Genomic DNA, 23,869 nt, shown 5'->3' with positions numbered 1-23,869 from the left:
TAGAATTAAGGTTACCTCTGCAAGCTTTATTCATACCCTTGTGTGTATGCATTATGATACAGTCTTTATTACTTGATCACATTCTATTTTTTTTTCCATAGGACCCCTGCCCTATTCCATGCACATGATGGATAGGGCTCAGTGACTGAGCAGTTATTGAACAACGAGCATAAATATTGAACGTGTGGACCATGCCTTTGCTGGACACTATTTAAACCCTGCCCCAAAGAAAGAATTGTTAATTTATCCATAGGATTTTCTATGCTGCTCATCAATACAGTATCTGAATGCTTCACAGTCAATCTTCATAACACATCTGTGTAAGGTGAAGGGTTGGTAATATCCCTATTTTACAGGAGTATTGGCACAGAGAGACTGAAGTCAAAATTTGTCCATTATCTTGGATGCCTGATATGAGACACATAGGACCTGACTTTTCAGCATACTTACCATTAGACATTACTTTACATGTTCAAAGCAAAGATCTCATTGACTTTAGTTGCAGCTCTAAGTGCTCCACACTCCAGCCAAGTCAGGCACCCAGAAAACAAGTCACACATAATTAGTGATACCTCTGAAAAGTTTAGGTTAAAAATGGCTTGATAGGAACTTTGTGGCAGGGGAAGAGATAGGATCTAATTCTCCAGGGCAGTATTCAACTGCCTTAACTATGAGACAATCTTTTCTCTTCATGCAATAATTCCATGTCATTCACTACACATCCTTCAAATATTACAAAAAATGAATAAAGGGTCTTCAAGAGAACAGCCTATTTAGTACGAAAGCAAACTAATCACGACTATGATCGTATTGCTCCCCCCCCCCCCCCGAGTATATAAAAATCAGATACAGTAGTTTGGCCACCTAGGCCATCTGACTTGTTATTATTGAGACCTAATTGTTTTATATGAAAGCACTTGGTGAGCTAACTTTCCTTTTCTGTATATATTTTTTTCACTTAACTGCCCTGTCTACCTTACAATTAATTCAAAACAAAATCCCCTATCATAGAATCATAGAATATCAGGTTTGGAAGGGACCTCAGGAGGTCATCTAGTCCAACCCCCTGCTCAAAGCAGGACCAATCCCCAACTAAATCATCCCAGCCAGGGCTTTGTCAAGCCTGACTTTAAAAATATCTAAGGAAGGAGATTCCACCACCTCCCTAGGTAACGCATTCCAGTGTTTCACCACCCACCTAGTGAAAAAGCTTTTCCTAATATCCAACCTAAACCTCCCCCACTGCAACTTGAGACCATTACTCCTTGTTCTGTCATCAGCTATCACTGAGAACAGTCTAGATCCATCCTCTTTGGAAACCCCTTTCAGGTAGTTGAAAGCAGCTATCAAATCCCCCCTCATTCTTCTCTTCCACAGACTAAACAATCCCAGTTCCCTCAGCCTCTCCTCGTAAGTCATGTGTTCCAGTCCCCTAATCATTTTTGTTGCCCTCCGCTGGACGTTTTCCAATTTTTCCACATCCGTCTTGTAGTGTGGGGCCCAAAATTGGACACAATACTCCAGATGAGTCCTGACCAATGTTGAATAGAGGGGAACGATCACGTCCCTCGATCTGCTGGCAGTGACCCTACGTATACATCCCAAAATGCCATTGGCCTTCTTGACAACAAGGGCACACTGTTGACTCATATCCAGCTTCTTGTCCACTGTAACCCCTAGGTCCTTTTCTGCAGAACTGCTGCCTAGCCATTCAGTCCCTAGTCTGTAGCGGTGCATGGGGTTCTTCCGTCCTAAGTGCAGGACCCTGCACTTGTCCTTGTGGACCTCATCAGATTTCTTTTGGCCCAATCCTCTAATTTGTCTAGGTCCCTCTGTATCCTATCCCTACCCTCCAGCTTATCTACCTCTCCTCCCAGTTTAGTGTCATCTGCAAACTTCAAACAATTCCACACAAGAGCAGATAATGGGACTACACATGTGTAATCATGTGCAACATTTGGGCCCAAATTTGTAAGAGTTCAGTCAGGTCCCTACTCTTCAGTCAGCATGTTAGAATGCTGCTTTATCAATTACACTGTAGCAGGGAGAAAACAATTGTATTGCTTTAATACATTCTTAGTTGAAGGGATTTCACTGTGTTAGTTTATATTCTGCCCTTTGATGTACTGAAACGCTATTAACAGCTTTATTACTGCACAGTTCCAATTATATTTTGTAATTTGCTTTTTGATACACAGAATGCCTGTTTTGAACAATGACATTATTCAGATAGTTGTATATTTAAAAGGGGGCTGATAATTACTGCAAATTTTATGGTTTGGTGTGCAGAACACTCAGTATATTAAATTATTCTGCAAATGATTACTCATTTAAATGAGGTTCACTTTAATCAGTTATCACTTCCAGGGCAGCTATCTCCTGACTAATATATATTTTCATCTTCCCATAACCTCCAAATAAACTCAGTAAAGATGGTTTCTCATCTCACAGATTAACTATAGCATTTTCAAAACACAGGACTAAAGTTGGGGGGGAGGGGAGGGAGAAGCAGTTAACATTTTCAAGAGTGCTTAAGACCCATTTTCAATAACGACTTACGTCCAGATTTTTAAAAGCATTTAGGCATTGCAATGTTCAACTTTGCAACACCTAAGTGTCATTTCCAAAAATAAATTAGGCACTTAAGGGCAGATTTTTAAAAGGTCTTTAGGTGCCAAATCTCCACTGTAAACACGATTCTGGTGCCTAAATACATTTGAGAATCTGCCTTTTAAACTCCTAAATCAGTTAGGGGTTGCAGCATTTAGTATGGCAATACCTAGTACCTTTAAAAACCTGGGCCAGAGTCACTACTGAAAAGAGTCAAATCCTAGTGAGGAAAAATAAAAGGGTGCAAACTCTGGAAAATCAACTGTAAAAGTGTAAGACAGTACAAGAAAGAATTTGAACAGCAAATAGCTAAGGACACAAAAACTAACAGCAAAAGTACATCAGAAGCAGGAACCCTACCAAACAGACAGTGGAGCCATGGGCAAGGGAGGTGCTAAAGGAGCACTCAAGGAAAACAAGGTTGTTGCAGAGAAGCTAAATGAATTCTTTGTGTTAGTCTTTACTATAGAGGATATGGGGGAGATCCCCACACCCGAGTCACTTTTTTTTAGGTGACAAATCTGAAGAGCTGTCCTAGATTGAAGTATTAATAGAGGACAATTTGGAACAAATTGATAAATTAAACAGTAATAAGTCACCAGGACCAGATGGTTTTCACCCAAGAGCTCTGAACTTCGGAACTCAAATATGAAGTTGCAGAACTACTAACCATGGTATGCACCCTATCACTTAAATCAGTCCCTTTCCAGAGGACTGAAGGGTAGTTAATGAAATGGCAATTTTTAAAAGAGACTCCAAAGGCGATCCTAGCAACTAGAGGCTGGTAAGCCTAACTTCAGTATCAGGGAAATTGGTAGAAACTATAGTAAAGATCAGAATGATCAGACACATTATGGGCATGGTATATTGGGGAAGAGTCGACATGGTGTTTGTAAAGAGAAATCATGCCTCACCAATCTACTGGAATTCTTTGAAGGAGTCAACAAGCATGTGGAGAAGATTGATCCCATTGATAATAGTGTACTTGCACTTTCAGAAAGCTTTTGAAACTCTTTGTTTGATGTTTGCTTAAGAGCTTTCTCACCAAAGGCTCTTAAGCAAACAAGGAGTCATAGGATAAGAGGGAAGGTCTTCTCATGGATCAGTAACTGCAGATAGGGAAAAGGGTCAGAATAAATGGTCACTTTTCACAATGGAAAGAGGTAAATAGTGGGGTACCCCAAGGATCTGTACAGCGAGCTGTGCTCTTCCATATATTCATACATGAGCTGGAAAAAAGGTTGAACAGAGAAGCGGCAACATTTGGAGATGATACAAAATTATTCAACGTGATTAAGTCCAAAGCTGATTTCAAAGAGTTATGAAGTGATCACACAAAACTAAGTGACAAAATGGCAGATGAAATTCAATGTTGATAAATGCAAAGTAATTCACATTGGAAAACAATTTCAACTACACATACAAAATGATAGAGTCTAAATTAGCTGTTACCACTCAAGAAAGATATCTTGGACTCATTGTGGATAGTTCTCTGAAAACATCCACTCAATGTGCAGCGACAGTCAAAAAAACGAACAATGTTAGGAACTATTAGGAAAGGGACAGATGATAAAACAGAAAATACCATAATGCCACAATGTAAACACATTGTACTGAATACTGTGTGCAGTTCTGGTTGCCCCATCTCAAAAAAGATACATTAGGATTAGAATAGGTGCAGAGGAGATCAACAAAAATGAATAGCTTCCATTAGAGGAGAGGTTCAAAGACTGGGACTGTTCAGCTTGGAAAAGAGACAATTGAGGGAGGATAGGATAGATGTCTATACAATCATGAATGGTGTGGAGAAAGTGAATAGGGAAATGTTGTTTACCCCTTCACATAAACACAAGAACTAGGGGTCACCCAATGAAATTAATTGACAGCAAAATTAAAGCAAACTTAACCAAGTACTTCTTCACATAATGCAGTCAACTTGTGGTTCTCGTTGCCATAGGATATTGTGAGGGCAAAAAGTATAACTGAGTTCAAAAAAGAATTAGATAAGTTCAGGGAAGATAGATCCATCAATGGCTGTTAGACAAGGTGGTCAGGAACACAATCCCATGCTCTGGGAGCCCATAAACCTCCAACTGGCAGAAGCTGGAACTGTATGAGAGGGGATGGATCATTCAAAATTGCCCTGTTCTGTTAATTCCCTCTGAAGCATCTGGCACTAGCCACTGTCAGAAGACAGGATACTGGGATAGATGGACCACTGATCTGATCCAGTATGGCCATTCTTATATTCTTAGGTACTTTTGAAAACTTTACTCGAGAACTGAAGTTTCCACAATCTTAGGAAACCTAAGAGGGACATTTTGAAAACCACAGATGCATCTGAGTAAGTCTGTCAGCCTAAGAATGAAAAGGTTTATAAAAGTAATCATCATATTAATGGCTCTTTAGAGATATTTGTTTAGGAATTTCCAAAAACAATCAAACATGTTTTCAAAAATATTATTTAGACAATTATCTTTCTGTATTTCTGATGCTATTGTTTATGGTGGATCAGCATTACTGTACAAAATCGGTCTTTTGATAGTGTTCAAAATAATTATTTTGGAGATGAAACTTTATGAAGTTTGGTCCAGATTTTCAAAACTGATTAGTGATTAGAAATTGAGACAACTTAAAGGGACTTAATTTTTAGGGGGAAGCTATTTAGTTCTCTTTGAGAATTTGCATTGACAGGTAAAGTAAAAAATGAACTTCACCAGATGGTATAATAAAAGTTCATATATCAACATTTGGCCTAACAGAATGGCAACTGTAATAAAACCAAACAAGTTAAGAATTTGATAGATCCAGAGGTTTTAAGATAAGAAACCATGAGCATTATGCATTAAAACAGTTGAGGAACACATGTCTAGACTTCAAAATGAAAGAGAATTTTCAGGCTTGATATGAGCCAATGTTTTTAGGCAAGACTAACTCAATATAGAAAATGCAAAACCCAGAATTTCCAATCCTTCTTTTGGTGGATATATGTTTAAACAACTTCCCTTTGAAATTGCAGTCAACCATTGCTATTAATATTAATAATAACCAATGTTAATAATAATAATAATGTCACAAACTTTTGAGGTTCTAAATGAGGCAGACGTAACTGCTGATTGGGATAAAACATAAGCAACAACATAATAAAATAATGAAATATTCTGCAATATGCTAGTCAGAAGAAACTGACTTGAATATGAATATATTCCAGATTGGATGAATGAGATCATTTATTTGGAAAGTATGTTTAGGGAAGATAGTTAAGTCCCAGGCAGACTGCGAAGAGCTACAAAAGGATCTCTCAAAACTAGGTGACTGGACAACAAAATGGCAGATGAAATTCAATGTTGATAAATGCAAGGTAATGCACACTGGAAAACACAATCCCAACTATACATATAAAATGATGGGGTCTAAATTAGCTGTTGACACTCAAGAAAGAGATCTTGGAGTCATTATGGATAGTTCTCTGAAAACATCCACTTAATGTACAGTGGCAGTCAAAACAGCGAACAGAATGTTGGGCCTCATTAAGAACTGGATAGATAATAAGACAGAAAATATCATATTGACTCTATATAAATCCATGGTACACCCACATCTTGAATACTGTGTGCAGATGTGGTCGCCCCATCTCAAAAAAGATATACTGGAATTGGAAAAGATTCAGAAAAGAGCAACAAAAATGATTAGGGGTATGGAACAGCTTCTGTATGAGGAGTGATTAATTAGACTGGAACTTTTCAGCTTGGAAAAGAGAAAACTATGGTGGGATATGATTGAGGTCTATAAAATCATGACTGGTGTGGAGAAAGTAAATAAGGAAGTGTTATTTACTCCTTCTCATAACACAAGATCTAGGGGTCACCAAATGAAATTAATAGGCAGGAGGTTTAAAACAAACAAAAGGAAGTATTTCTTCACACAACGCACAGTCAACCTGTGGAACTCTTGCCAGAGGATGTTGTTAAGGCCAAGACTATAACAGGGTTAAAAAAACAACTAGATAAATTCATGGAGGATAGGTCCATTAATGGCTATTAGCAAGGATGGGCAGGGATGGTATCCCTAGCCTCTGTTTCCCAGAAGCTGGGAATGAGCGACAGGGAATGGATCACTCGATCATTACCTGTTCTGTTCATTCCCTCTGGGGCACTTGACATTGGCTACTGTCAGAACACAGGATACTGGGCTGGATGGACCTTTGGTCTGACCCAGTATGGCCATTCTTATGTTCTAAAAAGGACAGTGGACATAGGATAGGTAATTGTGCAAATAGAAAGTGCCTAAATATGGAGGCCTAAAATTCACATCTTATAACAAACAAACAAAAATCACTCAATTTTCACAAATAAATGTTCAAATTACGTCATCTGAGGACAGTACAGATTGTCAAGGGATGATTGCAAGAAAAATGCCTTAGGGAATTTAAATTTGTCAGGGAACCACTTGTTCTGAAATACTTTGATATTAACAAAGAGCCTAAAATCAGTGCAAGATCACCTGGACTGGGGACTGTTGTTCTCCAAGACAACTGTCCAGTGGTGAATAGTTCCTAAGCACTGATTTAAACGCAACAGAAGTATGCTCAGATTAAAAAAGAAATGCTGACAATGTTGTGCATTGTTGGGAGCTGTTTTATAAGTATGTTAATAGGAAGAAATCAGCTGAGGGAAAACATGCCATAAACCACTAGAATCCATATTAAAGAAACCACTGTTCTAAGTACCACCTAAAATTCAGAAAGTGATCAAGAAATTGCAAAAGCTTCCTTAACTGTGAAACATAGGCTTGGTAAGGAGCTCTTTATGCCAGTATGCTTTAAAGAACAACTATAAATAGGGACAGCAAGGAACTGTGGGAAAAAGACACTGAAATAAATATAATTCATGTGCTGTTTTGAAAAAGTTTGGTAAGATTAGCTGAAAAAAAATACAAAATGACCTGATTTTACAAGAGATTGAGAGATTAACCCTAAACAGATGACAGACAGGAAAAACAACCACCACCATCAGTTATCAAGCACAAAATTGGTACATATTGGTACTAGAAATGAAATTTCTGCACAAAGGACATTGTGTCATAATACAATACAGCATGAGTTAAGAAATGCTAAGCATAATCAACAATGCACCTGTGGGTACTGAAAAATATAAGAACAGAGTCTGAAATGTCTCATTCTGGACAGTTGTGAATGCTGCCATCAAAGATACAGTATCCATGGGTGAAATATGCACTCAATAAAGGAATCAGAATGCAAAATAATCTCTGAAATTTCATGGTATTCCTAATTGCTCTCAGTCTGCACTTGGTGCAGATCTATTTGAATTAAATGGGAAAGATTACCATTGAATAGCAGACCACTTCTATTTTTTCTTGAAACTGAATAGTTGCACAACATGTTGCGTTTCATAATTTGTTCCCGCTGGGTTTCTAGATGAGTTAATAACAAATACTGACATTAAATTTGCGAGATTCGCGTTATCCTTTATATATATATATATATATATATATATATATATATATATATATATATATATATATATATACACACACACATCAGTTCAATCACATCACCTCAAGCCCTTACTAGACAATCAAAATGAATTAGCAGAAGTTTGTCTAAATAGCAAAAATTTTAAAAGGATCCATATTTAGCATTGTTAGAATGCTACAATGCAACTGACTATACTTCATTAAAATCTCAAGTGTAGAGACAAAGAAAAAAACCCTTATGGTTAACATCTTATTTCTTGAGCCAAAGACAATTAATCTTGTACTAGCTACAAAAGAATTATGTGTCAAGAAACTAGAACTGAAGAAATACCAAAACAAGAATACAGCACCTAGCAAATGGGATCCTGGTCTAATGAGGACTTCTGAACACTATGGTAATACAAATAATAAATAAGAATACTAACTAAACAATTATCACAACTGCAGAGAGAGTGATAAACTCCAACAGAAAATGACTGGTAATCTGTAAAAATAATATCTATACCAGTCACACCAAGCTCACACATCAAAATCATTCCGCAAAGTCTGTCTGACACAATGAACAGAAGATGTCTAAACAAATCTAAGAAAGAAAGAAACCAAGTTCCCCCCATTGACTACTTGCCATTAAGCTCTTCTTAATAAGCTACTCGTGCCTCATGGAAGCTTTCTGAAATGTTGTTGTGGATGAGAAGTAAATTCTCTAACTCCTGTTTGCTTGTGGTGTGTACTGATTTAATGACAATTTTTACAAAGTGGGGATGTCACCCTGGTGACCTGATTAAATTTGTACTTGGATAATTATATTCCACATATATTCCACGCATAATAAAATTCCACCACTCATGGAAACAGGACAAGGTATTACTCTTCACATCCTGTCCTACAGGACTATACTATTTTGAAGCCCTATTAAATAATTGTTTCTTCTATAAAATATATAGCTGACAAATCAGCTTGAAAAGTGCTTTGGTGCCTTCTGGATGAAAGGTACTTCTAAATAGTAGCCATTTTAATCTATTTTTTTTAAATCCTGTCCTGCTTTTTTCATCGATAAAGACATTTTCAAGCAAAAGAGATATTTGCTTCCGAACAGTTTGTCTACTCCTACTCCTTATTTCCCTATCTGGAGATGTAATTCTATTGTGACATCACAGCTGTTTTCTATGCAAGTCATTCTTGATGTCAGTTGTGAGCCATCTGTGGATATTTGATGGAAATAAATGGAATATAAAGTACATAAAGGGATATAGAGCAATCATGTTAATGCAGTAAAATGAACAATAGTGGACATAATTGTCTCTGATTAATGATAAAGCAGTGTAGTCATTTTTAGATATCAAAAACTACAATGTTACTTAAAGAAAATTTAAATAGGCAATAATAGCAGCCCAGAAAGAAGGGGAAGGTGTTTGCCCTACATCTCCAATTCAAACTGTCCCACTTGCATTTTAAAGAGGAGGAGGACTATTTTTGCTTGGTGGGGACTTGGTACATCTAAGAATGAGAATACTAGATCAGTGACTTGCACTGGGCAATGTGAAAATTCCTTACAGAGCTCTGATCCTAACCCACAACATCATAGTTATATGAGTACTGGGCCTCTCATTAACAGCGACTTCCATTAATGCCAAATTATTTGTGTGTTGGGTGGGGAGGAGGGGATGGTGAACAAATACCCACCAGGAAATAGTAGGTGACCCACCTGATCTGTTTCCCTTGTGACAGGTGCCAAAAGGTGGACCCAGTTCATCAGAACTGAAATGTGAATTCGTCCTCCTGTGATGGAAAGCACAAGACTGGGATCTCAGGAGATCTGGATTTTTACTCCTGAGTCCTTCACAGTCTCACTGTGCAATCTTGGGTAAGTCACCTCTGTGCTTCAGTTTGACCCTGAGCTAATGAGGTAATGTCCAACTGTGAGGTAATGTCTAATTTATAGAGCTGTTGTGAGGTTAAATCCAAATGTTTATCCTGCCTTTTGAGATCCCTGGACAGAAGATGGTTATAGAAATGAAAAGTATTATGTCATTTTATCATTACATCGCTGCTGCACCACTTGGCGAGTTAAGAATCTGGAGCAAAAGGAATGGAAAGCCCATTCTCAAATATCTTGGGTTCCACCACAGAACTGATTGTGACAAATAGAAAGCAATAAGGAGCTCATTCAATCAAGACTGCCAATTTAGTAATAATGCTGATTTTTTTCTCTCTCTCTCAAAAAAAAATCCCCACTGTGCTGTTTTCTATGAAAAAATTATAATTTCTATGAAAATTATGTTTAATATTCCAGCAGTATTGATCTCACTAGAACTTACAACCGGTACATTTAGCATCTTCTGAAATCAGTTTGATGTTTAATTTATAATTGTTGAATATTTGACATAAACACCCTTGTACAAAATTTTAGTAAATTCAGTCTCATATTTTCAAGGCAAACATTAATGTAGAGATCAGATACTTATATCAAAGAGAATAAACTTCTTTTGCTTATCTGGACTGAAACATAAAGTCCTGATTCTTCAACACAGACATCAATGGGAATTTTACCATTAACTTCAGTGATCTCAGGATCACACCCTTCAGCTTGGTCATGCTATCTTTATCCAGAGTTTACATATCAGAAGCACCTTATGCCCAAGCAGATGTACACTTGTGGGAGGGCATGACCTACCTTATGAAAATTTCTGAAATATGCCGCTTTTTCATCTGGAAATTTTTCTAGCCTTCTGGGTCCTTTACTAGAAGCCTTCTTGAAAACCAACCAGCATCGCCTGAAAATCTGCAAGCAAAATGAAGGAACTCTATTATTCTCGCTTTCTTATGTAAGCTCATTAACATTAGAGTCCTAAATTATATGGTTCAGCTGATCCGTGGGAAGAAATTCCCATAAAACAGCCCTCAGTTTAAAGATATTAAGAGTACCCTTACAGGGTCAGACAACTGGTCCATCTAGCCCAGTATCCTGTTTTCTGACACTGGCCAGTGCCAGATGCTTCAGAGGAAATGAACAGAACAGGGCAATTTTGAGTGATCCATCCTCTCTTGTCCAGTCCAAGCTTCTGACAGTGGAAAGTTTATGGATACCCAGAGCATGGGATTGCATCCCTGACCATCTTGGCTAATAGGCATTGATGGACCTATTCTCCATGAACTTATCTAATTATTTTTTGAACCCAGTTATACTTTTGGCCTTCACAACATCCTATGGCAACGAGTACCACAGGTTGACTGTGTGTTCTGTGAAGAAGTGCTTCATTTTGTTTGCTTTAATTTGCTGCCAATTAATTTCATTCGGTCACCCCATGTTCTTGTGTTTATGTGAATGGGTAAATAACACTTCCCTATTCTCTTTCTCCACCCCATTCATGATTTTATAGACCTCTATCATATTCCCCCTAGTCACCTCTTTCTTAAGATGAACAGTCCCAGTCTTTTCAATCTTTCCTCTTATGGAAGCTGTTCTGTTATAATTTTTTTTGCCTTTCTCTATACCTTTTCAATTCTAATTTATCTTTTTGAAATGAGATGACCAGAACTCCACACAGTATTCAAAGTGTGGGCAAACCACAGATTTATATTGTGGCATTATGATATTTTCTGTTCTATTACCTGTCCCTTCATAGGCCCCTGCTCCACCCCGAGTCCCTGCCCTCACTCTGCCCCTTCCTCCAAGGCCCCACCCCTCACTCCTTCTCTTCCAGCCCCCTCTCCACCCCTTCTCTGCGGCCCCTGCCTGCCCGCCCACCGCTTGCTGCTCTCCGCTCTCCCCCAAGCTGCCAAACAGCTTGAGTAATTTTCTATCATCTGCAAATTTTTGTCATTTCACCATTCACTCCCTTTTCCAAATAATTTATGAATATGTTGAATAGCACAGGTCCCTGTACAGATTCTGGGGGTACCCCACTATTTACCTCTTTGCATTGTGAAAAATGACTGATTGTTCTGACCTTTTCCCCTATTTCCAGTTATTGATCCAGGAGAGGACCTTCCCTCTTATCCCATGACTACTTACTTTGATTAAGAGCCTATGGCTTTCTGAAAGTACAATAGGCTTTCTGAAAGTACAATACACTATATCAACTGGATCACCCTTTTCCACATTCTTGTTGACTCCAACAAAGAAGTCCAATATGGAGTCATGATTTCCTTTTACAAAAACATGTTGACTCTTCCTCAACATACCATGTTCATCTATGTGTCTGGTCATTCTGATCTTTACTATAGTTTCTACCATTTTGCCTGGTACTGAAGTTAGACTTACAGGCCTGTAATTGCTAGGATTGCCTTTGGAGCCTTTTATAAAAATTGGTGTTGCATTCGCTAACCTCCAGTCATCTGTAACAGAGACTGATTTAAGCAGTAGGTTACAAACCACAGTTTGTAGTTCTGCGATTTCATATTTGAGTTCCTTCAGAACTCTGGGTGAATACTGTTCAGTCCTGGTGACTTACTGCTATTTAATTTATCAATCTGTTCCAAACTGTCCTCTATTAATATTTAAATCTGGGACAGTTATTCAGATTTGTCACCTAAAAAGAGTGGCTCAGCTGTGGGACTCTCTCCAATACCCTCTGGAATGAAGACTGATGCAAAGAATTTATTCAGCTTCCCTGCAATGACCTTGTTTTCCTTGAATGCTCCTTTAGCACCCCAATTGTCCAGCAGCCCAACTGACTGTTTGGCAGGGTTACTGCTTCTGATGTACTTAAAAAAATGTTGTTAGAATTTGAACAAGTAGATAAGGACACAGAAACTTTCTTAGCCTTTGTTGCTATCCTGTTACACTTAACTTGCCAGAGTTTATGCTCCTTTCCATTTTTCTCACCAAGATTTGGGACTTCCAAATTTTAAAGAATGCCTTTTTGCTACTAACAGCCTTTGTACTCTGCTGCTTAGCCATAGTGGTATGTTTTTGGTACCTGGTTTCATTTTTTTTTGTTTTTTATTTGGGGTATATATTTAGTTTGAGCATCTAGTATAGTGTTTATAAATAGTCTCCATGCAGTTTTCAGGTATTTCACTTTTGGACTGTTCCTTTTCTGTTTTACTAGCTTCCTCATTTGTGTGTAGCTCCCCTTTTTGAAGTAAAATGCTATTGCGGTGGGTTTCTTTGGTATTCCCCCATACGATGATGCTAAATTTAATTACATTATGGTTGTTATTACTGAGTTATTACCAGATCCTGCCTTTCACTTAGGACTAAATCCAGAATTGCCTGTCCCCTGGTGGGTTCCAGGACCAGCTGCTCCAAGAAACAGTCATTTAATGTATCTGGAAATTTTCTCTCTGCATTCCTTCATGAGGTGACACATACCCAGTCAGCCTGAGTATAGCTGAAATTGCAAATTATTGTTGAGCTTTCTGCCTGAGCACTTTACAATCACCACTGCCATCCCGGTCAGGTGTTTGGAAGTATATTTCTACTGTTCAAACATGGACTTTGGTCATTTTAAACCCATTTTTTAAAATACACATCTTGGTTTACTGAACACCTCAACAAGAACACCAGACACAAACCTCCGTCTACCTCCTTTTTTTTTGTTATAGCTGTAGTGCTGCTGGGGATCCTGACAAATCCTGCCAGTGCTGTAGGTGGACGAGATATTGAAAGCGTGACTGAATGACATATTACTGAAAATAAAATGGGGTGCAGAAATGTCTCATCCATGGAGTCCTATAGGCACTTATCCCTGGTGTGACTAGAAGATCCTGCTAGGGTCCAAGCATTGTAGTCAATGAGAGTGGAAGATGCTCATTACCTCTCAAGAGAGCCTTGGTATATAGCAGGATTGGACCCTTCCTGTATCCTCATTTACAAGTATAAACGAGAGAGTCCTATTTTGCTAAACACGTACACATATCCATTCAAATACAGCATAGGGACAGGAGCCACTGCTGTGGGGTGAGTGTGGGTCAGGCTTGCTGTCCAAACTCCCTCAACCCTCCAGGGCCTCCCCTCCCACATAAACCAGGATTAGGGCTGCGGTGCTAGGGAGGAGGGTGCTGCTGTGGGTGATCAACGCCTCCTCAGCAGTTTAGTGTACCCATCGAATCAAGAAGGCCACTTCCATCTCTGTTTTAAATAGATCTAAAGTGAAATCCTGGCTCCATTGAAGTCAAGAGCAAAATTGCCATTAACTTCACCATAACCATAATTTATCCCCCAGTATTTAAAAGTTTATATAAAAATCCTTGATACCTATGGGTAAAAAGAAGGATGTAGGTGATAAGTATTAGTAAAAAAACTTTGTTACAGTATTTTGGTATTTCTGTTTCCAGACAAAACGTAGAATAGTAATGCAACTTCTGAACTTCAAAAAACCTTTAGACTGGGTTATGAATGAAACTCCAAATCAGTTATTTTTTCTATTCTAGTTAAGAGAGAAACACAGTATGCAAAAATAAAAAAGTAATATTGACATGGACTTGTCATTTAATTATTTTGATAGCATTCCAAAACATTTCCATTGTTATTATGATTACTTATTTCTATTATCAACCTAGATCAGGACCTCAAGGTGCTGGACACTGAGCATGCATGTAGTAAAAGGCAGTCCTTGCCCCAAAGAGCTGACAATTTTCAGCCATATCTCCACTTGGACAATCAGGAAAATTGATCCAAATTAACTAAAGGTGTGAATTTAAAGTGGATTAGTTAAACCCCTGTGGCCTTCGTTTAGTTAATTCACTACGATCCTTTGATGTATAAGCAGGGGAATATCAAGTAGTAGTAGGGAGGTTATATTAACTCTGAATTTGGCACTGGTGCAACTGCCAGCGGGTGGATCTAATGGTAAATTGCCCTGAACGTAGACACTATCAGGAGTGTGTTGAGTTTGCTGTATAAGCAATTGTAGAAGCTATTCATAATGATCTCAGTGTAGGAATCAAGTTTAAATTAATATACTATAGTAAAACCATGGCAATGAGATGGAATCAATATCTCAAATGAATGCTAGGTATGCAATAAATCAAATGTTCTCTTAAAAAAAACTCTAATTACACTACAGTGTCACTTTGTGTTTATTTAAGAGAACATTAAGGGAAAAGATAAAATTATTGGCTCTTCAAGAATTGGTCTGCAAGTATGTTTCTTATCACAAGACAAGAGAGGTTGCTGGTTCTTCTGTTCGGGTTTGGAAAGTGACAACTGTGCTTCTGAAAATGGGAATGCTATCTAACCTGTGAGGAAAGCAACGTACCATCATATCCCTTCAAGTCCCGTAGTGTAATGGCATGTCTTCATGTATCCTCTTCATTAGACAGTACTTTCTGAATTGATGTGTCAGCAGTGGAACTGCTAGTTCACTGAAACTGTAACATCACCTCCACAAGTTCAATCTCCTGGTAATAATGTTACAACATGGCAAATCTCCATGTATGCAAGTTAAAGTGAATACACAAAGATATAGAGTATTTTTCTTCATATCACTAAATGCAACAGTGCTATGCTCTCTGATGCTTTTTTGCTCTGTTTGCTCACCAGATGACTGCCCGATTTCCAGTGATTTACATTTCTGGTTTAGCAAGAACTTGCATGTTATATCTTGCTCCTTTGGTAATGAGAATCTCATCAGTGCTGCCTTGCAGGGATGCGAGTCTTCTCAGGTTCTGCCTATATGCTTTTTCAATCCATCCCACCTCTTTTGAGGTCAGTCTTTTCTCCGAGATTCTTTACACCCTGTAATGGTGAAATGGACAATCGTCTCCTCCACTTTAGGCTTGGGGTGAAACTTCCCATTTTGATGATCTACCCTTAAAGATTAATGGGATCAGTGCTCTGACAGATGGGTCTGAAGGAGAATACTGTTCAACCTACAGAATACCACACCATATGTTCTATATTTTCAATACAGTGGACTTTAAACATACTCTTAATCAGTATTGTCCTTCATGGATACTTTACAGGTGACCTCAAACTGAGACAGATGAAACAAAAAAGATGTCAGCAAGAGCAGTAGCAGTAGACTGTGCGGCCTTGTGCTGACTCTGACAAAATATTTTTTCCTATCTTATGTCACGGTTATGTGGGATAGGATCCAAAGCATCAGCTAGATCCTGCACAGCAGAAGTGTTCCAGATGGTTAATTTGGCTGGCCTCCAATTAAATGAGTCAAATTTTCCCTCACTGTGAGGAATTTGCATTACTATGTAGATAAAAATCACCGGAAGCTAGTTCAAGCTGTCTGCCACTGTGGGGAAAAAGCAGAGTTTCACAGTAATAACTATTACATCTTCTTTGCTTGAATTTCAGACCGTGTCACTTGCTTAGTTTTTGTAGATTCTGCAGAAGCTTTGCGCTACAACTTGTGAGCTATATTGGTGAAGTTCAGCAAAAAGGCTTTGGGCCCCCATTGATGAAGACTGCCAGTACTTCCATTCCAAAGGTCTCAGTGCCAACTATCCTTAAGAGAGACAAGGTGGATGAGAGAATATCTTGTATTGGACCAATTTCTGTTCATGAAAGAGACAAGCTTTCGAGCTCCAGGGAGGTCTTCTTGAAGTCTGGGAAAGGTACTCAGTGTCAAAGCTAAATACAAGGTGGAACAGATTGTTTAGCACATGTAGCTAATCTATACTGTAAGAGATCATTCAAGGTGAAGTGACCAGTTAACATTTCTGCAGTGAGGACAAAAAAGGTTGGTCCGAGGGTTAGAGGTTGTTGTAATAAGCCATAAATCCAGTGTCTTTATTGACACCATGATTTTTAGGGTCCAGAAAACTTATGAATTTAAGCTCCCAGCCTCATCTTTTGAAAGTGTTGTGCAGGTTTCCTTTGAGGATGAGGACTGAGAGGTTAGATATGAAGTGATCATTTTGTGAAAAGCGTTCACCCCACAGGTAATACAGTGTTTTTGTCTTATTATTTTTCTATGTGAGTTCATTTGAGAGCATAGGGATTGTCTGGTTTCACCCAAAACATGGCAAACAATTATCTTTAAGGAAACCCTCATTAGGCCTCTGCATGAGGTTAGGTCTCGGGATGCTTTAAATACATTCACTGGAGCAGACTTCAGAAGCCAGAGTAAGTGATGCTTCATACAGAAGGATTCTCCTGTAACTGTAGTAAATCCGCCTCCCAGTAAGTCAGTAGCTAGATGGATGGAAGGATTCTTCCATCGACCTAGCACTGTCTACATGGGACTTAGGTCGGCTTAACATCATCTCTCAGGGGTGTGGATTTTCACATCTCTAAGCAACACAGCTGGGTCAATCTAATTTTCTAGTGTAGACCAGCCCTTATGCTCCTTTGGCTTCCTATTTGTTCATGGGTAGTTTAAGGTGCTGATTTTGACCTACAAAGTTCTAAATGGTTTGGAACCTGGATACTGGAGTAATCACTTCAATTTGTGTGATACCTTCACATTTGTGATCAGTGGAAACTAGTAGTCCTCATATTTAAAAGGGAAATGGCTGGTGGAAGGATATTTCATGTGAGGGTCCTTGACCGTGGAAATGATTCCACCTTGATCTGTCATTGCCTGAATATATTAACCATCAGGAATATTTGTTGACATTTACCTTTGCTCTTTTGCAACTGTTTAGAAAGGGGAAGAGAGATGTGAAGAATGCAAATGCTGGATGAGGATGCTCAATGCATAGGTTATTTTTATGAAAGGAGCAGGCATGATGGAGCATGTCTTTATATTTTGAAGTTTTATACTTTCTGGGCCAGGTTCTAAGAAAATACATTCAGAGCTGGAGGAAATGGGTGCAATTCCATTTTCTTCAGTAGAGTTTCCTCTATTTGCACCAGAAGAGTTTGGCCCTAAAATTTGTAAAAGCATTAGACATATGGTTAAATAAACATGAATAAATATTACTGGCTAGGAATCAAAGCTTTTGAAATTCTGTGGGAGTTCACAACTAATTTTGGTAGCAATTGTGAAAGATTTCAGTGTCAGACGTTTAACAGTAGGAGAAATATTATAACTGCCTGTAGTTTTGCCTATATAATATTTAGTGTTCCCTGTAAGAATTTATGTCTCTGCTTTTAGCATATGTCCTCAGTGTGTTGGCTTGTGTGGATCCCGTTCTTAAGTGTTTAACTCTCTCCATGTATTGTATAGGGAGCTTGGGCAACTAACTCTAGGCTTAGGATTCCACTTAGTGACAGAGTGCCTAAACATTCAGCACTGATGTTTGAAGTCCATTTTTTGGATCTAGCCCCCAGTGCACAGGGAAAATGCCTTAAGTATTTATATTGTAGGTAAACGAAGACAAACTCAAAACACTGCACTAACATGCTCTATGTCTAACTGCATATTATAGTTTTTCCCTATGGAAATTCCAGAGGGGTTAGCAGGGTGACACAAAATGCTTTTTAAGCACATGACACTCTCTTCCTCCTCCTATTTAGTATCATAATTACAAGGGCCATCATAAGTTGTCCAATGCAAATCTGAAACAATTGGCACTGAAGCAGGGAAATATTCATGGTTCTTTCTATGGGACAGCAGTGTATTTTTTTAAATAGTGCCCTTTTCTTCTCAAATTCATTTGATTTTCATTCAGACAGTCAAATCTGATCAGACTATCCCTGAGTCAGGTTCCCTCATCACTTTATGCTGTGCAGCTATACAAAGCACACTTGTGCTAAACAAAGAATTATTTCTGCAACCCTCACTAATACTGTGTAGTATTTCTCTGGATGAGTAAAGTACTACTCAGTGTGTGTAAGAGTGGCAGAATCAGGTGTCAAGAATTCTATTAGTGAAGAGGGACACAGAATAGTTCATCTAATAGCAAAATAAATTGATTGTTCCAATTATTTAAGTAACTTTATTCCCCAACATAATTTTTAAAAAACTTTGCAGAAAGAAGCACCACTCCACAGTACTCCTCTCAACTGTCTTTCTGATCATCTACAGTTGTTCTTTAAAAGTTCTTTACATAATAATAAAGAGACATTAAGCACCATTAATTGAGCAGAGAAAAGATTGGGAACTGCTCTATTGCCTCCCCTGTTCTATCTAGCAACTTCACAGCTTGTTTTACTGATTTCTTGATGTTTACTTTATGTTCATTGAAGGTTGTTGACTTAAATAATACATGCAAGTGTTTGTTTGGCCAGCGACTGAACCACTTTCATTCATGTTGATGTAAGCTCTGTGGTTTCATCAATACCAAGGTTATACATAAAGTCAAATACGGAGATGTTAGGGGAAAACAACAGCACAACTTTAGCCCCTATTAAAATCCATATACTAGATACATTTTCTGGAAGGTACAAGATGCAAAAATATTTTGTCTGCTAAAAATAATACATGACGATAGCAAGCTATAGATGAGAACAATGTGGATTTTGCAGCGACATACTCCCTTTTCACTTATTTTTTGAAGTTCTTAAGTGCTTCTGCACTCATTTACAAGGCTACTGAGCCAGAAATAACTTGAGGCCTAGGCAACAATCAGAATGAATGTCAGTTCATATCCTCAACGATAACTAATAATGAAACTCTGAAAGTGTTTTAAATAGCCAACACATTTTTACAGGCATCCATTCATTGACATAAGTCCCTGAGCAAGTATCTACTATGTAAGAGAGAATACTCCTGCAAAATAACCTCACTTTATTTCAAGGATATGATTGAGAAGTTTTTCAACTCTCTGCTTTGCTAGTAAGTTTACACATTGAGAATTCTTTTTGACAACACTTAAAAGAATCTCTCTGATAGATATCATCTGATCTTTTTATGGCTATGTCTACACTACAGCTTATATTGGCAGAATTTATGTCACTAAAGGGTGTGAATACCACCATCCCCGAGCGACATAAGTTACACAAACATAAGCACCGGTGTGGACAGCACTATGTTGGCAGGAGAACTTCTTCCACTGACATAACTTCTGCCGCTCGCGGAGGTGGTTTTATTAAGCCAACTAGAGAGCTCTCTCCCATCAGCATAGAGCAGTGGTCCCCACTCTTTCTGTGGGAATAGCATATTGCTATTCCCAGAAGACTGTGGCGGGCGCCAGACACCCCGCCGCCGAAATGCGGTCGCCGGAGAAGCGGCAGCAGCAAGAAGCATCCCCGCCGAAATGCTGCCGAGTAACGGCAATGCTTCTTGGGGCATTTCGGCAGGCGGTTCTCCGGCGGGCACATAAAAAGGCCCGGCAGGCGCCGTGGCACCCACGGGCACCATGTTGGGGACCACTGGCATATAGTATCTTCACCAGATGCACTCCAGCAGCACAGCTGCATCAGTACAGCTGCACCGCTGCAGTGCTGTACATGTAGACGTCCTAAATCTAGCTGATTGCCACTCTCACCAGCCTTAGCAAACTTGGAGAACCTCTGATTGACTGTCACCAGCAGCCATCTCTCCAGAGAAGTAGTGACTCAAGCTCCTGTCTTCTTAAGAAACTGTAGCTGAGCAGAGAACAGCCACTGAAGCATCACTTATGGACATTTTTGCTAAGTGAACCCATTGACTGTATCCCAGTAATGCATCAATATAACAATATTCTGACTTACATTTAATCATTTATTGAAAAGGTTAACTACTTTTCCATCCCTCAGGTTCAGTGGGGCACAACTCTGTTCAGATATTAAAATGATTATTCAAGACCTACTGAGGTTCCACTAAAAGCACTAACGGTGAAGACGTTCACAATTTAGGTCAGTAACGGTTGGGAGACTACACTTTTTTAAAAAAAGGTGGACTATGAGGTGACTAAAAACAGAATCCTGACTCAAATTAAACTCAGGTTTTATCATGCTGGCATCATCACCACTCTCATCTGCATCATGTTAAAATACTTTAAGGCAAAAATAAAGAGAGGAGATGAAAGACAGGCTGAGATAGCCTTTCCTTTGCCTAAAGTATTATTTTGTCAGGTCCTCAGCTGAAGTAATCAGTGCTGCTCTTCTGACTTCAATAGAACCATGCTGATTTACACCAGCTGAGGATCTAACACTTGCTTTAAAAAGTTTTATTTAAGGGGAGTTAAAAGCAGCTCTTAACCACAAAAGTTCTAAGGATAACAAATAAATGAATCACTCATGCCTCAGGGCACGGGCAGTGGATATGAGAGGCCAGGGAAGGCTGAGTCTCCGCAAACAGGATGCGGCACACCTCCCTTTGGAGGCCTGACAGCCCGCCGCCTTTGGAGCACTATCCACTAAAAGGGCATCTGAGCCATGACCCCACCTGCACTCCGCGCTGAGGCCCCGTCCCCACTCTGCCTTTTCCCCCCCAGGCCCTGCCCCTACTCTGCCTCTTCTCATCCCTGCTCCACCTTTTCCTCTGAGGCCCCGCGCTTGCTCTGCCTCTTCCCATCCCCGCTCCACCTCTTCCCCCGAGACCCCTACCTGACGCTTTAGCCTCTCCGCCCCTTCCTCCAAGAGGGAGCAGGGCCTTGGAGGGGAGGAGGCCAAGTGGGGGTGGGCCTCAGGGCAGGGACAGGGCCACAGTCCAGGCACAGGTGCCCCCCTACTTCTAGGGAGCTTCCAGCACTTGCCCCGAGCCTCCCCAAATGCAGGAGTCATGCACTGTCCATGCCTCAGGAGAAAAGCAAATCACCAAGTCCCTGAGCCATGTAATTCCCACTGAAGTCAATGGGAGTCTTTCCCTCAAGTTCACTGAAGCCAGGAGGAGGAGTCAGGCAATTTCTCCCATCCTTTCTTGATAGTGAGCCAACAAAAATACTGAATATAAAGAATAAAACAATCCACAGGGTTCCCAGGGCATCTTGTCTACTGTGTATCTGTTAGAAAATAAGCTCTCTGGAGCAGGGAATGGTTTCTATCTTGCACAGCAAGATTGTTCTTAACAAAGAGAGCCAATCATAATACTTCATAACTAGTATTAGATCATTGCACAATTGACTAGATGCACTGTGGGTTCTTTTCTTTTTCTACACAGCTTGAAGTTGTGCATAGATCACCGCCAGAAGCAGGATACTGGACCTACTATGGCAAGTTTGAGGTGAGAATTTCCAGAAAGACACTACTTATAAAAGCAAACTTGCTTGTGGAGAAGAAATTGTAATGGATTTCTAGATAGAAGAGAAATGACAGAAAATTCCCTCCTACTTTTCCTCCATGGAAAACAACACAGCTTTACTACAAACATCTAGAAAGGATGTCCTTTCAGGGCTGAAAAGACAATGTGGGTAATCACTCTGAAGTTGTACTAATGACCATGAGAACTGAATAATGGGAAATGTTGCATATGTTGTTAGGTTACAAAGCTTGAGGTTTAGTTAATTTTTTTTTCCCATTTGGAAGTTGTCAAGGTTGGCTCTCTCTCCTAGCATCTGAGCCCAAAGAAACAATATTATGTTTATATAATGTTCTGTTTTATCTCCCACTTGCATTCTTAAGGAATGTAAAGTTGTACTTGCATTGCTAAACCTAGAAACTGCTGAATAAGATTCATGCTTGCCAGGAATGAATTAAAACGTTATACTCTGAAAAAAAGGAAGCAGCACACATTAAATAAAGCAAGAACAAATCTCTCGCTAACATTTAAAAGCACAAGCTTTTTTTCAGATTTTCCTTTTGAAGCCCGGTATTTCTATCAGAGCAATCAGATTAAACCGGCTATTTGTACTCCTAAAAGAAAAGAAAAAAAGATGTATTTTGTACTTGCTGTAAGTTCTGTGTCACTCCTCTAAGTTATTTATTAATAATTACACACTATAGTTAATTATGCAGTAATTATGCAGTTGTGCAGCACTACACTTTTTGCATACATTGACTTATTAGCCTATTTCCTTTTTACACAACTTTTTTACTGCACAATTCTTAGACTTTTATAAATTAATATTGCTATTGAATATGTGTCGGATCATTTGTATAGCATATGCCTTTTTGTAGTGACCATCACTAAGCGCTGTGGATCTATACATGGAGCAGAAAAGAAGCTGTGCTAGTTGCCTCTGCTGAAGACTTTCAGCAGAACAAGGGATCTATGAGTAGAGATGGAGGTCGGGGGATGAATAGCAGTGGACATCATCTGAAGAATCTATGGTCTCCATTGAAGCCCTCACCAAACTGTGAAATAATTCTTTAAGAGAGGGAGGAATTCTTGAGGAATTTCTAGCAGCTGGGTGGGGAAAAAAACCCACCTGGGGGATACAATTTGCCCCATATTATCAGTGGTATCTTAGTTATATGAAATGACTTAATTAAGATGGCAACCTATCCTTTTGATACCTCACATGTTTAGATTTAGTGTCACTTTCAAGATCTTTAGCAAAGAGCCAGTTTTAGGTTTTGAGGGGGTTTATTATTTATTTATTTATTTATTGAAAAAGTTGCTGTCCAAATCCATTGATAAACTCAGAGCTGCCTGGCCAGTGGTTTTGCCATGTTTTATGGCAACTTAAAAAAATATGCATCTTGTATGCATTTACTTAAAGAAACCAGTGTTCAAAGAAAAGTTACTGTACAATATGATTAACACATCAAAATTGATATTCCATTTCTTTCCCTAAAATCTGTTATAGTGACTTTAAAAGAATTATCTAAAAATAAGTATATCCTAAACTTAAAATTGAATACAGATGATCAAAAATTGGCCTAATGGGCAATTTTTTTTAAATATAAAAATGAATAAAACTTCTACATCAAAACACTCAAATAGCTAGAAAACTCATCTCAGTCCCTATTAAGTATTCTTCCCCATGAACACAGACGTTCTTCTGTGCTAGCAATAAGGCATATACCTAGTGATCCATATGAAATACCATCTCTGAGAGTGACAGTCTTATTTCTATACATATTCACTTCGCCTTTTCAGGTAAATTCAAG

General features: G+C 38.9%; 1 protein-coding gene across 2 annotated transcripts in view; it reads right to left on the bottom strand.

Moving 5' to 3' along the window:
* Positions 1-23,869, bottom strand: part of DOK6 (docking protein 6) — a 423,151-nt gene that overhangs the window by 230,351 nt on the left and 168,931 nt on the right. For both annotated transcript variants that reach the window (XM_074944708.1, XM_074944709.1), the window contains exon 2: positions 10,781-10,888. In XM_074944708.1, the coding sequence (XP_074800809.1) occupies positions 10,781-10,888 (108 nt within the window). The remainder of the gene's footprint in view (positions 1-10,780; positions 10,889-23,869) is intronic.

This window comes from Natator depressus, chromosome 2 (assembly GCF_965152275.1).
Source record: "Natator depressus isolate rNatDep1 chromosome 2, rNatDep2.hap1, whole genome shotgun sequence".
NCBI classification, from domain to species: Eukaryota; Metazoa; Chordata; order Testudines; family Cheloniidae; genus Natator; species Natator depressus.
The sequence above is the reverse complement of the archived record's forward strand: the minus strand, read 5'-3'. Positions and strand labels throughout refer to the sequence as shown.